The 15995-nt window shown below is 52.8% G+C and overlaps 2 protein-coding genes across 3 annotated transcripts; both read right to left on the reverse strand.

Annotated features, from left to right (window-relative positions):
- Window positions 1–193: 193 nt before the first annotated feature.
- LOC119524898 (glutathione S-transferase theta-1-like) lies at window positions 194–2062 on the reverse strand. The gene is given in 6 exon segments (XM_037823591.1): window positions 194–424; window positions 514–690; window positions 966–1116; window positions 1789–1876; window positions 1952–1999; window positions 2002–2062. Coding segments are annotated over 6 exon segments (642 nt in total). The 3' UTR covers window positions 194–307.
- A 3673-nt stretch (window positions 2063–5735) lies between these two features.
- On the reverse strand, window positions 5736–13283 carry LOC119524899 (glutathione S-transferase theta-2-like). Of its 2 annotated transcripts, XR_005214890.1 has the most exons (4): window positions 12265–13283; window positions 12005–12178; window positions 5970–6070; window positions 5736–5785 (listed from the first exon to the last, which is right to left on the reverse strand). XR_005214890.1 is itself a non-coding variant. In XM_037823592.1 (3 exons), exons 1-3 carry the CDS (start codon window positions 12604–12606, stop codon window positions 11640–11642), a joined length of 579 nt encoding a protein of 192 aa, XP_037679520.1. In that variant the 5' UTR covers window positions 12607–13283; the 3' UTR covers window positions 11517–11639. The 2 variants fall into 2 exon arrangements, 1 of the variants encoding a protein (XP_037679520.1); XM_037823592.1 differs by lacking the exons at window positions 5736–5785; window positions 5970–6070 and adding an exon at window positions 11517–11702.
- Window positions 13284–15995: the final 2712 nt, after the last annotated feature.

The following is a 15995-nucleotide window of genomic DNA, read 5'->3' on the forward strand; positions in this document are numbered from 1 at the left end:
CCCTGCAGGGGTTTCTAGGCTGTGTCCCAGAATGCAGCGCCTGAGAGCTGGGGAAGGTGCCAGAAACCCGTGGAGGAACCTGGGTGTGCGCCCTGCTTGCTCTGTAAGCTGGAGTCTCCCAGCTCTTCTAGATCTTAGCTCAGAAACGTGCAGACCCCCGTTTTCAAGGGGCAGAATGAGGCTGGAGACAAGGCAAGGAAACATGGCATCTATTATGGGCAGCAGGGTGCCGAGTGAGCAGGTCGTGCCCAGCCCTTAGCGGAGCTGCTCTTGCAGCCGCTGCACCAGCTTCTGGGCCAGCTGGGGGTCACGCTGGGCTTCGCGGGGATCCTGTGGCTGGAGCACGAGCTTGTGGGCCTCCTGGACGACCCCACGCTGCCAGGCGGGGTCGGTCTTGGAAGACATCACAGCCGATGGCAGTGGGCTGGGGAGACAAGCCAGCTGAGAGTGGACTCAGCTCTGTGCCCCAGCTCCCCCATCCCCCAAGCAGGAGAGCAGGTGAGGGCACCTCACCTGCATCAGCTCCGTGAACGCCATCAAATCCACCAGGGAGATCTGCTCGGTGGCCAGGAAGGGCCTGGCTGCCAGGACCTCCTGATCCAGGTGCTGTAGGCCAGGGGTCAACTTCCCGAGGAGCCTCTCCAGCTGGGCAGCATTCACGGGCTGCCCCGAGAAGTGGGGCAGGAGAGACTGGGCCAGGAGAAGAGGGGACAGCTTGGCCTGGGTCTCCCCAAGCCTCCTCTCCACTACTCCAGGGCCCTCATCATTTCATGACGCCCGCTGGGGCTCTGTGTTCAGAAGGATTCTGAGGCCTCATTCAGGCTTAGGGGAGAGAGTGCTGCAATGGATTAGTGATGTCTGCCCAGGGCAGAGGAAGGGAGGTGTCGTCTGTGTCACTGGTGCCTTCCAGCTTTGGGGGTCCCGACTCCTGCCGGAGCCTGCATGACAGGGTTGGGGAGGCTCACCTTGCACAGGTAGACATTGGTGGCCGCCAGCTGGATGGCGACATGCTGCCAGGCCAGGTACTCGTCCACGCGGGCACAGACCTGTGGGTCCTGGGGATACCAGTGATCAGGTGTCTGGTACTTGTGACTCAGGTATAACAGGATGGCCATGCTGCGGGAATGGGGTGTCAGAGCAATTCCCCAAATCCCACCAGGGCTGGGTGGCTGCATGGCTCACTTCAAGGGCGATCTGACCCAGCATCTCTGCAAGTCCAACCCCAGGGAAAGGCCCCTCCTTGCACCCCGCACCTCTCCCCGCCGAATTGCTCGTTGGCTCCGCCCCCTTTCACTTCCTCCATTTCTCAACTCCCCTCCTCCCCTCCCAAGCCTGCCCTCTGCCTCCAAGCCCGCCAAGGGGTCTCTGCACCCCCTTTCAGTGTACTTCTCCCCCAGATCCCCAGAGTCTGGAGGAGGCGTGGTGCTGATCCCCCCTTTCTTGAGCCCAGTACCGCCACCCCCGGCTCCGGGCACTTATTGTCCCTTCTCCACCTTCAGGCAAGCTCTCTCCCATTTTAGGAGAAATCTAGGGGCGCAGAAGCACTGTGACCCAAGTCTGACCCTGGATCTGCCCAGCTGGGAGAGGCTGAAACAGTGGGGGACAGGGCAATTGGGGTGAATGGGCAGCCCCAGCCCCAAGCGGGCCCCCTGCTCCAGCTCCCTGCAGGGAGGAAGGAGCCACAGCGGTTTGGAAAGATGTGAGTCCTCTCCCGTCCTCCTCCACCTCCTCCCCCACCCCAACCAGGCTCTGAGCCTGGGTTGGGGGGACCCTCGGGCACCCCAATACCTTTCTGCCAGCAGGAAGTCACCATCCCTGAGAGCAGGCACCTTCCCCACGGGATTGACCTTCCGGAACTCGGGCTTCAGGTGCTCCCCTGGTGGGGGGATTGGGGGGAGGTGTCAGCCGCAGGGGGCGGCCCTTCAGCACCCCCTCCCGGGACCCGGCTCACCCCGCGCCAGCTCCACCGGCCGCAGCTCGAAGGGGATGCGGTTCTTCTGGCGAAGATGTAGACGGCGCGGCAGCCGGGCGAGTACAGGTCCAGGAAGAGCTCCAGCCCCATCGCGGCCGCCTCCAGCCTCCAGCCCCGGCCTGCAGGGGAGGGTGGCGCCGCCTCAGCTCCCCCCACCACGCCCGACGCCCGCCTACTCCCCCCACCCCGCCGAGGCGCCGCCCCTCCGGGCCCCTGCGGGGAAGGCCGAGGACAACCGCGTCCCCCGGGGGGACTGGTCACCGGGTCTCCAGCAGCGGGGTCCCCAGGCTGCCCCTCTCCCCTCTACCCGGGTGTCCCAAGTCCCCCCCCCCCCACTCGGATGACTCCCTCTCGCTTCCTCCCACCGCGGCCGGGCGGTCCCCACTCCCTCCCCGCCTGCCCTTTGAGCTCCCAACCCCCACCCCGAAATCCTTCTATGGGGCGACCCCGCAGGAGGGCGCGGCTGGCGGGAACAGCACTTTGGGTCCTTAAGGCCTCCTGTGGCTGCTCTCCCGCTGCGCCTGTGCCCCCCCCCACACACACGCAACACTCACATTCGTACACACGCTCTCACACACACACACACACATGCTCGCACACACGTGCTCCCACAGGCACACACCTGCATGCTGCACGCTCATACTCACATGGTCACACATGCACACACACACATGCTGTCACAAACACATGCTCACACTCTCAGGATCACCCTCACATCCGTACACATACGCTCTCACACACACACATGCTCGCACACACGTGCTCCCACAGGCACACACCTGCATGCTGCACACTCATACTCACATGGTCACACATGCACACACACACACATGCACACATGCTGTCACAAACACATGCTCACACTCACATGGTCATACACAAACATGCTTACACACACAATCACGCATATGTGCTCTCACACACACGCATGCTGTCACACTCATGCTCACATGCACACACGTGCACACTCACAAGCACGTATGCTCACACTCACAGGATCACACATGCATGCACACACATGGTCATACACACAAACAGAAATGCTCACACATGCACACACAATGCACACATGCTGTCACAAACACATGCTCACACGGGATCACACATGCATGCACAGTCATACACACATGCTCACACACGTACACACATACGTGCTCTCACATGTGCATGGTGTCACACTCGTATGCTCACATGCACACACATACATGCACACATGCTGTCACAAACACACATGCTCACACTCACAGGATCACACTCACGTGGTCATACACAAACATGCTTACACACAATGCATGCATGTGCTCTCACATGCACACACACATGCTGTCATACCCATATGCTCACATGCACATACATGCACAACACTCACAAACACATGCTCACACTCACATGCATGCACATTCACATGGTCATACACACAAACACAAATGCACACACACGTGCACACATATGTGCTCACACGCACACATGCATGCTGTCACTCATATGCTCACATGCACACACATGGTCATACACACAAATGCTCACACACATGCACACATATGTGCTCTCACACACACATGCATGCTGTCAAACCCATGCTCACATGCACACACACATACACACATGCTTTCACAAACATGCCTGCTCACACACTCACATGCATGCACACTCAAGCTCATATACTCATGCACACACATGCTCGCACACGCATACTGTGCTCACACACACATGCACACACTCACATATGCACACTCTCACACTTACCTACTCGTGTGCTCACACACACATATGCACACACTCACACATGCATACACACACACACGCCCCCAGCCCAGGCAGCCTCCTCTCTCCAGACCAGACATCCCACAGCCACCACCTCCCCACGCAGGAAAAGCTCAGCTCGGGACCGTCTCCCCTCACCCCACCTGATCCTCCCCCACCAGGTGCTGCCCCTCGACCTCCGCATCTCCAGGTGCCCGCTTACCACACACACCCCCACGTGTCCTGAGCAGGGCACACCCCGTTCCAGTTCCTGCCAGTGGAGACCCTCTGACCCTTGGCCACTCTGGATCAGGCAGGGGCGTGTGACACCAAGCTGGCCACTGTCGGCGACTTCCCAGGAGGGAGGGGCCAGGTGACAACAACAGGCCCCGGGAGTCACGGGTCTGCAGGAGGAGCACAGCCAGCACCGGCCCTTCCCTGTGGAGAGGGAGGCTGCGGGCCACGCAGACCCTAGAGCTGGAGATGGCCCAGAGCTGGCCATCCTGGGGCCCAGGTGGGGAGCCCCTGGCCCGGTGTCCTCGGGGCCCACAGTCCCCTTGGGGATCTGCCAACTTGGATCCCAGGCCATAGCCGGCCAGGGTGGGGGGAGGGGTCTCTGCCATTTGACAGATCCCCCCTCGTCCCCATCCTGCACCCAGCTCCCCCCACTGCAACCTCCCACACCCCATCTTCATACCTCCAGGTGTTGGGTCAGGCTCCTCTCTCTGCCAACATCAGCTGTCTGGGGTTCGAGGTCACCTCTAGGCTGCATTTTTGCTCCATTCTCTGCTGGAGCCACCTGGGGGTGCCACTGCCTCTCTCAGGTAGGTGCACAACACCTTTAGTTCAGCTACCTTCACCTTCCGGGTGAGATAGCTGCCTACACTGCCCTGGAGGAGGGGAGTCTATTTAATTTTTTATTGTTTTTGTTTGCTTCGTGTCTTTTTATTGGAGTGCCTACAAGACAAAACAGTCCAATTGCGAGAAACAAAGAAATCAGTTTGGTCCCAGGCTGCCACAGCCCATCCCCAATCCTCAAGGGGTGAAGGTAAAAAAAAAATCCAGGTGTGCCCAGGACAGGAAGTTGGGGTGCCCCCTTGCCCCCCACTCCAAGTATGGCCATTCTCTGAAAAAGAGAAGGCAGCCAGATGGAGACTTAATGGGGAGCCACACCACAGGTGCCCCCAGAACAGGACACAGGCAGAGTGGGAGATTCTTGGGGTGCTCCAGGCTGGGGGTAGCAGAGTGGGCACGTGGTGGGGGGATCTGAGGCCGGGAGAACCCCAGGCAGGGACCCCTGTTTGATCTGCAGTGACATCTAGTGTCACATTGCAGATCTTTGGCCACACCAGCAACGACCTCAGAGGATGCCCTTTTATAAAAGCCAATCCATTTCTGGTATTTTGCATAAGGGCAGCATTAGCAAACCGGAACATAAGCTTTAACAACAAATAGCTTTGCTCGTACCCAGGGTTGCCAAAGAGCAGAACAAGCGGGATCGAAGAGCCCAGAGCAGGGGCTAGGGGTCTGTTGGGAGGTACCTTCAGGCCAAAGTGAAGTCGCCATCCTTCAGAGCAAGTCCACCCCTCAGCCCGTCACTTGGGCAAAATCCAGGGGCTCAGGACACTAGAGGCCAGATGGGACCAGCGCCAGGCCCCACCATCCCTCTGCCTTTATCCAAGCACATGACCCCAGCCACTGTCACCGTGCTGGCAAGGGTGGGACCCTCCCAGGGTCCAAACAGAGGGCACAGGGAGTGTTTTAGTTTCCTGGGCTGCTCAAGCAAATACCATGCAATGGCTCAGCTTAAACAATGGGAATTTATTTGCTTACGATTTCGAGGCTAAAAGAGTCCAAATCAAGGCATCATCAAGGCGATGCTTTCTACCCAAAGACTGGAGCATTCTGGGGCTGGCTGCTGGTGATCCTTGGCTCCTCCACCACATGGCAAGGCACATGGTGGCATCTGCTGGTCTCTCCCTTCTCTCCTGGGTTCCGTTGATGTCCAGCCTCTTGCTTCCTGTGACTTTCTCCTTCTCTGTCTGAATTTCATTCCATTTATAAAGGACTCTAGTAATAGGATTAAGATCCATCCTGAATGAGGCGGGTCACACCTTAACTGAAGGAGCCTCATCAAAATGTCCTACTTATGATGGGTTAACACCCACAGGAAGGGATTAGATTTAAGAACATGTTTTTCTGGGGTACATAAACAACTTCAAACCACCACAAGGCATGATGCTTGTGTTCTCACCTGACTGTCTTCCCTCAGGGTCAGGGAACCTGTGGGGACAGGTGAGACGGAGCCTGGAACTTCTGGGTTCAGAGAAGAGGGGGGCTGAGGGCTGGAAAAACCTGCATTGGAGGGACAGAAACTTTGAGCAGCTCCACCATGTGCAACTCAAACGGGATGCTGTCCCTCCTGGTGAAGACGTAGACAGAGTGGCAAGTTTGGGACACCAGGTACAGGTAGAGCTCCAGACCCATGGTGGGCAGCATGGAGAGCTGAGGGCAGGGAGAAGTCCCACCCAATGCCAAAGGAAAGCTGTCCCATTCCCAGGGATTGTGGTTCACTACCAGGGCTGTGGGAGGCTGACTCTTTTGGGACCTGAAAGGCCATGCCTAAATCAGATTGCAGGAAATAAAAAATCAAAACTAGAAACCAGCAAAGAAATCCACTATTAGAAATCAAGTCCAGGGAATAAAGAAAAACAGCCAAGCAGTCAGCTATGTACAAAACAGAAGAGTCTACATCAGAGCCTTGAAGATAAATCTCTTTCCCTGTAGCCTGTTTGTTTTGTCTTGAGTCCCCTTTCCATCGCTGACAGAAATGTAATTGCATTTAATTGGGGCTGGTGACATCGGTGGTTGAACTTCTCTGGTTCCCACCCAGCATTTCAGATGTCCTGTAGCCAAAGTTGTTTTATGTTCAGTTTAACTCCCTCTCTCTCTTTTTTTTTTTTTTCAGTAAAGAACTGCTTTATTACTTACAAAGAAAAAAGAATCTGTCTGTTTAGTAAACACAAGTGGGTTTCTTCAGTCAAAGGGTATGCATGTATTAAGTTTTAAGATATTGACAAAAGATTTTTGAAAGTGACTGCTCCAATTTACACTTCCTCCAGCTGTGCATTAGAATTCTGACTGCTCCATATCCTTGTTTTGTATCTGTTAGTTTGTTTAATATTCGTCATTATGGTACTTGTGTAGTGGTTTTTCATTGTCATGTTAACCTGGCTTTATTTTGATGATTAATGAGATAAGGCACATTTTCATGTTAATTGGGCATTTGTGTATGCTTTACTTTATTTTTTTTATTAAATTCAGTTTTATTGAGATACATTCACACACCATACAATCATCCATGGTATACAGTCCACTGTCCACAGTATGATAACATAGTTATGCGTTCATCACCACAATCTATCTCTGAACATTTTCCTTACATCAGAAAGAACCAGAACAAGAATAAAAAATAAAAGTGAAAAAAGAACACCCAAATCATCCCCCCATCCCACCCCATTTGTCCTTTAGTTTTTATCCCCATTCCTCCACTCATCCATACACTAGATAAAGGGGGTGTGATCCACAAGGTCTTCACAATCACACTGTCACCCCTTGTAATCTACATTATTATATAATTGTCTTCAGGAGTCCAGACTGCTGGGTTGGAGTTTGGTAGTTTCAGGTATTTACTTCTAGCTATTCCAATACATTAAAGCCTAAGAGGTGTTATCTATATAGTGCATAAGAATGTCCACCAGAGTGACCTCTCGACTCCATTTGGAATCTCTCAGCCACTGAAACTATTTCGTCTCATTTTGCATCCCCCTTTTGGTCAAGAAGATACTCTCAGTCCCACGATGCCGGGTCCACATTCATCCCCGGGAGTCATACTCTGCGTTGCCAGGGAGATTTACACCCCTGGGAGTCGGGTCCCACATAGGGGGGAGGGCAGCGAGTTCACCTGTTGAGGTGGCTCAGTTAGAGAGAGAGAGGGCCACACCTGAGCAACAAAGAGGTACTCAGGGGGAGACTCTTAGGCACCATTACATGCAAGTTTAGACTCTCCTTTGCAGTAACGTAACTCCCTCTCTTGGTGAACTATATCTTTTAGTTACCTGAGGAAACATACATAACTGACTTAATCTATTGTCCCCCAGGAGTGTTATTTTGGCTGGGTATAGAATTCTATGTTGGAAATCCATTTCCCTTGGATTTTTTTAAACTTCTACCATTTCTGTGCACATATCTGAGGCCAATTTGATCCCAAGCATTGCATGTGCCCTTTTTTTTACTCTATGAAAGCTCTTTATACCTCATGTCCTGAGATTACATGATTATGTTCATTCATTTTCCTGCATGGTTGATGGACTCATTCACTCTGGAAACTCGTGTCCTTCAGCCCTGGGAAATTTCTTGCATTTCTTCTTCTTCTCTTCCTCCTCCTTTTTCCTCTATTATGTGTTTATTATAACTATGTATGCCAGAGAAGAGACAAATTTAAAGGTTTTCTCTTGGTCATGACATTTTATAAGAAAAGAGAATGATGAGATGATCATTGTTAGATCAGGGACTGAAAGAAAATAATGTCTCTTGAAATCACCACTCTCTTTATTGATGGTCAACAGGCAGTCCATTCATGAGGACTGGAGTGGTAGCAATATATTCTTTCTGTGGTAATTTCTCTCTTTTTTTCCTGTTCTAGAATGGTTGGCTCCCTGCACTGAGCATCTAGTTTTCTTTCTGTTGTTGTCATTGCTCTCTCTCTCTTTTCCTTTCTGCTCTACCTCCAGGAAGATTCCTCAAGTTTTTAATAGAACACATCTATTGAAATTTTTATTTCTGCTTTTATATTTTGAATGTGCAATTTTCCTTGTTCTCTGCATGTACTCTCTGTGGTTTCCTGTCATTGTCACATGGATGCAAGGTTCCTTCTCATATCTCTGGCATTGGTGGAACCCACTGGCATGATTTTCTTCTATCTCCTGCACGATTTTTCTCTCTCAATCACTCTCTCCCATGCAAAGCTATTTTCTTTCTCATCTTTGCAGCAATAATCCTTGGATTGGAGGTCATCTCAGTTGCCTCTCCTCCTTTGCCACTGAGTCAGCTGGTTGCCAACCCCCTGGTCCCTTTGGCTTTATTGGCATGTATTCAGCATCTGCACAGCTCATGGGGGTTAGAAGGCACTTGGGGAGAAACCATAATGGTAGGTACCTCCTCCGGGCTGGGGGCTGGGGGTTCCAATGGGTCAGGCTGCCCCTGCTCTGTCCAAGCTCTTGGTCACTGGCCCCCAGGCCATCCTCCAGGCACAGCACACAGAGTCCTGCACAATCTGTCCCTCACATCTTGATCCCAGAAAAGCCCAGACACGACCCCTGCCCTCCAGGTCCCCCCAACCCATGGCACCATAGGAAGTGGAGATAATGGGGTCATTAAATAGTGGCAATGGGAGGAGGAGGGGGCACACATGGCATCAGGGATGCAGTCAGCTACCAGCTTCCCCAACAGAGGGATTTACACCAGTGTCTGGCTGTAAGGAATTCTGGGATGGCTGGAGACATCTGGAGTTCAGATGACTTTACTGGCTATGCCAATGGGGTGTCAGAGACAGGGTTAAGCCCTGCCCTAAAAACACCACGTGTCACAAGCTGAGGGGGAGGCTGGAGGAGGAATAAGACCCAGCAGTGGGTCTGAGCTCTGCTGACAGTTCACTCCAGCAACCGCAGTTGAATCTGGTGCAGTTTTCTGACACTTCCAGAACCAACTTCTTCATTCAGCCTGAGAATCACCAGTTCCCTCACCACCTGGGGCCCCTCTCAGAGTTCAGATCCCAGCCACAAAGGGCCCTCCTTGGAATTCCAGATGCAGCAGCACCCACTGGGCAGCACCCTTCCCAGGGGTCTGAATTCCAGCTCCATGGGGCCCCTCCTTCAGCATCTAGGTTTTCATTATTCCAGTCTCCTCCCTTGGTCCCCAAGCAATAGGGATGGTAGATCCTTCCTGCTTTGTAGCCTTCGAGATAATCTTGGCTCTCTCTGCCTTTTCAGGTCTCCAATACCTGGTTACCAATTCTTGTATTAAATTCTTTCTGTTAAAAAAACTGGTGTGGCCATAATTACATGGAACTTTGAATGGGAAGTGAGATCTGGTAGGTTTGTACAGGTTAGTGTGAAATCCTGATACATTCCAAAGTAACTTGGGCAGAGAATAAAAATGTATTTGCAGGCCCCCCCTGGGAAGCTGGGGGGAAATGTGGAAATATTGGGCTTCCCCACCTGGATTATTACTGATATTCTCACAAGCATTGGGAACTACCAGTTTAGTAGGATGAGCCCTTGATCTTGGGGCTTGCCCTTATGAAGCTTGTTACTGCAAAGGAGAGGCTAAGCCTGCTTATAATCATGCCTAAGGGTCTCCCCCAGAGAACCTCTTTATTGCTCAGATGTGGCCTCTCTCTTTCTAAGCCCACTCAGCAGGTGAATTCACTGCCCTCCCCACTATGTGGGACATGACTTCCGGGGGTGTAAATCCCCCTGGCAATGTGGGACATGACTCCTGGGAATGAGTCTGGACCTGGACAAAAAGGGGGAAGAGAAATGAAACAAAATAAAGTTTCAGTGGCTGAGAGATTTCAAACGGAGTTGAGAGTCACTCTGGAGAGCATTCTTATGCACTATATAGATAACCCTTTTTAGTTTTTATTGTGTTGGGATGGCTAGAGGGAAATATCTGAAACTGTTGAACTGCAACCCAGTAGCATTGATTCTTCTTTGTTTTTATTTTTATTTATCTTTTATTTTTTATTTTTTTTAGTAGTAGCCTTGATTCTTGAAGACAAATGTATAACTCTGTAGCTTACATGGTGTGACTGTGTGATTGTGAAAACTTTGTGGCTTACAATCCCTTTATCCAGTGTATGGAAAAATGAGTAGAAAAATGGGAAGAAAAATTAAATGAAAAATAGGGTGGGGTGGAATGTTTTAGGTGTTTTTACTTTTATATATTTATATTTTTTGGAGTAAGGAAAATGTTCAAAAGTTGTTTCTGGTGATGACTGCACAACTATGTGATGGTGCTGTGAACAATTCATTGTACACTGTGGATGATTGTAGGATATATGAATATATGTCAGTAAAACTGTATTTAAAAAAAAAAAATCTGGTGGGTTTCCACCTCATGGCTAGACCCCAACTGATACATATGTAGGTCTGTGTGACAGTATACACAAACTTTTATCATTAAACTGTTCTTGGAAGCCAGCAGTCCTGTTCAAGAAGTCTTTAAAGTTTCCCAGCCTTCAAAGACTGTTACTATGTCCTGTGAAATGCAGTCTGTATCCTTTAATCATCTGCAGTTTTAATTAGCTTCTTATTTAGTACATTGTTGCCCTGGTAATAATGCTTATTGACTTCTGATTATTGATGAGTTTACTTTGGTTAACTATTATGAGGTCACTAGGACATACTTTTTCTTTATACATATAATATGGCAAAAACTCTTGGTTTTTTATTCAAAGTGCTCAGAATCTTTGTTGTATTTAAAATATTGATGATATTTGCTGATTCTTAATTGGTTTCTTTTACTTCATGTTATTGATTTTCAGGAGCTCTTTATATAGTGTGGTTTTTAGTCATCTATCAATTATATATGCTGCACCTGATCTCCCAGGTGTCGTGCCTGTGCATAGCCCCTCCTGGAGGCAGAGAAAATAATCTGGGGCAGGATGGGAAAGATGGACAGGAAGGGGTTACATGTAGAATGGATCTTTATTGCTAATTTCCTGGCTCCACCAGTTAGATCTCATCCAGAACCCTCAGGGGATCCTAGCAATATGACGTAGCATTGATGGATAGGCCTCTGGTGGGGGCACTGGGATTGCTTTGTTGGCTGCCTTTTCCAGGATGCCCAGGAAAGCCTCCACTCACTCGCGCCATGCCGCCAGCTGTGGCCGCCCCTCAAACAGGTTGTAACCAAGAGCCACAGGCTGTGGGGGCAAGGGTAAGACGATAGGCACTCGGTGTTGGGGACTCGGTCACTCCCCTGGCCCCCATGTGAAACCTGGGGCAGTGTGGTCAGCCTCGGGGCCCAGGGGCAGCCAGCAGGGGACCCCACACCCAGGTGGGAAGCAGGAGGTCAGAGCTCCAGCCCCCCTTCAACCCCCTTCTAGCTCTGTGACTCGGGCAAAACCCCTGGCTTTCTCTGAGCCTCAGTGTTTCCCTCTGTCTAATGGGCATGGCCGTGGAGAGACGCCACCCGCAGCCACGGCCCCACCGTCTGCGCTCACACCTGCATCAGCTCCTCCAGTGCCATGAGGTTGGCCAGGGTCACCTGCTGGCCTGTGAGGAAAGCATTGTCCTTCAGGAACTCGTCCTCCAGCTGCCGCAGTGCCCAGTCCATGAAGTCCCTGTTGCGTTCCACTTTGTCCTTGGGCACCTGATTCCCGATGAGTGGCGCCAGCACCTGTGGGGACAGAGGGTGGGCTCTGTCACCAGCCCTGCCTCCTTCCCGGCCCCTGACAGGCACACCGCCCAGGTCACTGACCTCACCTGGGTCCACAGGGGCACACCGAAGACACTCCGGATGCAGTCAGCGTGCCAGCCCAGATACTCGTGGACGCGGGTGCGGGCCTGTGGGTCGGGCGGGTACCAGTGGGCCTCTGCCTGGTACTTATTGCTCAGGTATATCAGGATGGCCACGCTGGTGGGCAGGGCAGGAGCGGAGGTTGTGAGCCCCCTGGCTCTGGGCCTCTGGCTCCCGCAGCTGCCCCTGTCCCCCAGAGCGGCCCCGGGACCTGTGCATTTCATGGACTCCCCTCTTGCCTTGCCCCCATCTCCTGGGCACCGCCTCCACTCCCCTCCCTGGACGGTGCCCTCCCAAATGCCACCCATCTCTTTTTGCTCTTGGGCATGGCTCTCGGCAAGACCCTCTGCTTTTTACTTTGAAGAATCTCGTCTCTGTGATATCCCCACAGCCGGCCTCTGAGCCGGCCCTTTTGTTAAATTCTTTTTGCACAAGAGGAAATGAAAGCTCAGAGTAGTCAAGTAACTCATCGGAAGCGGCACAGCTCAGAAAAACCTCACTGGGCCCCTGGAAACTCCAGCATGGGCCTGCACACGGCAGGTGCTCAATCCTTGCACGTCTGAGTGCCCCAGTGGGGAGGGGAGGGGAAGCAGGCCCCTTTGTCACCGGTCCTCTCGGACAGGTCCCCCGGCCATCACTCCGGCTGCATCCTGGCCTCACCTGGAGCTGGACCCAGACACTCTGTCACTGGCTCCCAGGCCCAGCCCCCGGGCAGGGCCTGCAGGTGTGGACAGGGGAGTTAGAAGGAGGCCCTTCCAGTGTCCCTTTGTTGAACCTACTCTCTGCCAGGGGCTGGATGTGCACCCCCTCATCCTTCTAATGCTCCTCAGTGTTGGGGTGCAGAGGCATGTCCAGGAGGGACAAGAGGGGTCATTCTGTACACCCCGGGGGCTCTCACTTCTCCCATCGCCGCCCCTTGGGTTCTGTGGCACCCACAGCAGGGAGAGCCAGGAGCCCCCTGGGGGGGGTGTTCGGGGCTTTAGGGGGTGGGAGGAATGGGGGGGGCATCTTTCCGTCAAAGTGAAGCTGCTGTCCTTGAGGGCGGGCAGCCTCTGCAGGCTGATGACCCGGGAGAACTCCTTGCTCAATTGCTGCCCTGAGGAGGAGAAGGTCAGAGAAGGTTCCATGGCGAAAGCACCCGGGGCTCTGCCCCTCCTCCCCCTCCCCCAGCCACAGCACCCCCAAACCGGGATCTGGGGGCAGGAGGGCTGGCTCAGCCGGCTTCCCGGGAGCCTCCTCTGCCGGGTCTCCCCGCCTTGCACCTCTGAGTGGGGGGGTACATTGTCCTCCTTTTCGGGGGGCGCACGCGGAGGCTGAGGTTCGGGGTCCGTCTGCGGCCTCTCCAAAGCGAGGTCGTGGCTCCGACGGGCGGTGGGAGGTGATGGGGGGCTGTGCGGGGCGGTGGGGCCTGGTGGGGGGCGCTCAGGGAGGAGCGGGGAGGACCTGCGGGCACCCGGGGGTCCCGGAGCCCCGGGCCCACCTTTGAGCAGCAAAACGGGGCGCAGCTCGAAGGCGATGCCGTTCGTCTTGGCGGGGGCGGCCGCGACGGGTCCCCGACTGCTGCGGCCTGCGCGGGAGGGCGCGGGGAAGTCGGGGCTCAGGCCCCGCCCCCGCAGGGACCCCGCCCCTGACCCCGCCCCCCGGACCGCGCGCCGCCCGCAGACACCTGCAGGGGCTGGCAGGCCGTGCAAGCCACAGCGTCACCCCCAAATCCAGGACACCCCGGAGAGGCGCCAGGGACCGCGCAGCCTCTGAGAACCGAGTCTCCCCACTTCCAAAAAAAAAGTTTTTTTTTCTTTAGCATCTACTTTTCCAGCCCTTCCCAGCCACCCCAGTCCAGTGGAGGGGCGATGGCCGGGGGTCGGGGGCGGTGTGGGGGGCGCTGGGCAGGGAGGAGCCGGCCTGCTCTTCCCGCTCTGCTGCCGGGGATCCTGCCCCAGCCCTGCAGGCCCTTCAGGGAGCAGGAAAGCTGCGGGTGGGCCTGGAAAGCCCCCCCACTCACCCCGTGCATGGACTTTCCTGTGTTCCTTTGGACCCTGCAACCGGGCAAACCAGGTGAAGCATAAATGGGGTCTTCAGCCCCCAGCTGAAAGGATGATGAATACTGAATCTTTATATAATTTTCTTTTCCTTAGTTGCTAAGGTATTAGAATAGTTAGAAGGAAAAAAATTGTAATGGTGGAACTGTAACCCATAGCATCCTTTGAAATTTGTTATATAGTAACTTGTTGAATTGTAATTTGAAAGCTATACCTTTTTGAATATATATTTTACAATAAGGAAACGACTGAAACTATGGTACTGTAACGCAATGCAACTTTGGAAATTTCCTATATACCTACTAGTTAAATCATGCTTTGGAAGACAGTACCTTTTTGTATAAATGTTATGTTTCATGATAAGGAAATAACTGAAAGTGTGGAATTGTAACCTATAATATTCTTTGAAATTTGCCCTCTAACTACTTGTTAAATTGCACTTGGAAAATTATCACTTTTATGTATATATGTTATATTCTACAATAAAAAATATGATTGAAAAAAAAGAAGAAATGTATCTCCATGACAGGAGATGAAGGGATTTTTTGACCCTGTTGGACCCCAGAAGAATCTGAGAGCTTCCAGACCTCTAGGATCCCCCCAAGTGTATATATATATCATACATATACATACAGCATCTCTCCTGCCTGACCATGGTCTGGCCTCACCCTGCCCTCCTTCTCAAATGTCCCTTCCTGTAGCACCCCAGAAGCATGCTGAGCTTCTGCTGCTATAAAATTGAATGCAGCCTGCCCCTGAGCACATCTTGTTTTCAACAAAGAGCACGTGCCCAGATGTTTTCCCAAAACTTTGACACCAGAGGAGAGGAGAGCTTGGGGGCCCCCCATGCTCTTTCTCTCCTTCAACCCAGAACAAGCCTCTCTAAGTCCCTGACTGCAGCTGCACACACCCTTCTTGGACCACTCACCATCTCTGGGACCTTGAGCCTGATCTGACTTGGCCTGAAGGGGAGAGAGTCAGGCAGGAGGGGCGAGGACTTCTGCAGGGTCCCTGCCCACTCCTCATTTATGGGGGAAACACTGGCACCACTTAAAGCCACCTTGTCCCTTCCTCCTTCTGCTCGGTTTGGTCCCTGAGATTTGGCACCAGCCTTCATCTCCTGATCGAAGCCTGCCTCTCCTTGCAGGCTCGCCAAATGTCACCACTTTCAGGAGACCTTCCTGGGCCCCTCCTCTGGGATCCCATGGCTTCCCGGCTTCCCTCGTCAGCTCCCTGCCCTCCATCCCCAGGACCCCACAGAGAGCAGGAACCACAGAGCCTTAGTTCCCCTGACCTGAATGTCTGGTGCAGAAAGCACTGGACAGGAGGGCTACAATGGACCCAGAGCCTCCCTTCCAGAGTAGGAGTGAGGGGACAGAGCCCTTGCACATGGGAACACTCGAGAAGTATCACGGGATAATACCCCTACTGAGGAACCTGATAATGAGCACACTGACTCCTTCTCTCCATGCTGCTCTCATAGATCACCTGATGCTTTCAGTTCTGATAGTGAACAACCAGTTATTCCTTCCGAAACAGAAGCATATTTAACAGAACTTTTACCTAAAAACACTCACGTACAATTTCAAAATGGTAAAAAGTGGAAAGGCCTTACTATAATAACTGGGACAGATGATTCATATCCTTCAAGTCCTATG

Source organism: Choloepus didactylus (assembly GCF_015220235.1).
Source record: "Choloepus didactylus isolate mChoDid1 chromosome 23 unlocalized genomic scaffold, mChoDid1.pri SUPER_23_unloc1, whole genome shotgun sequence".
NCBI lineage: Eukaryota > Metazoa > Chordata > Mammalia > Pilosa > Megalonychidae > Choloepus > Choloepus didactylus.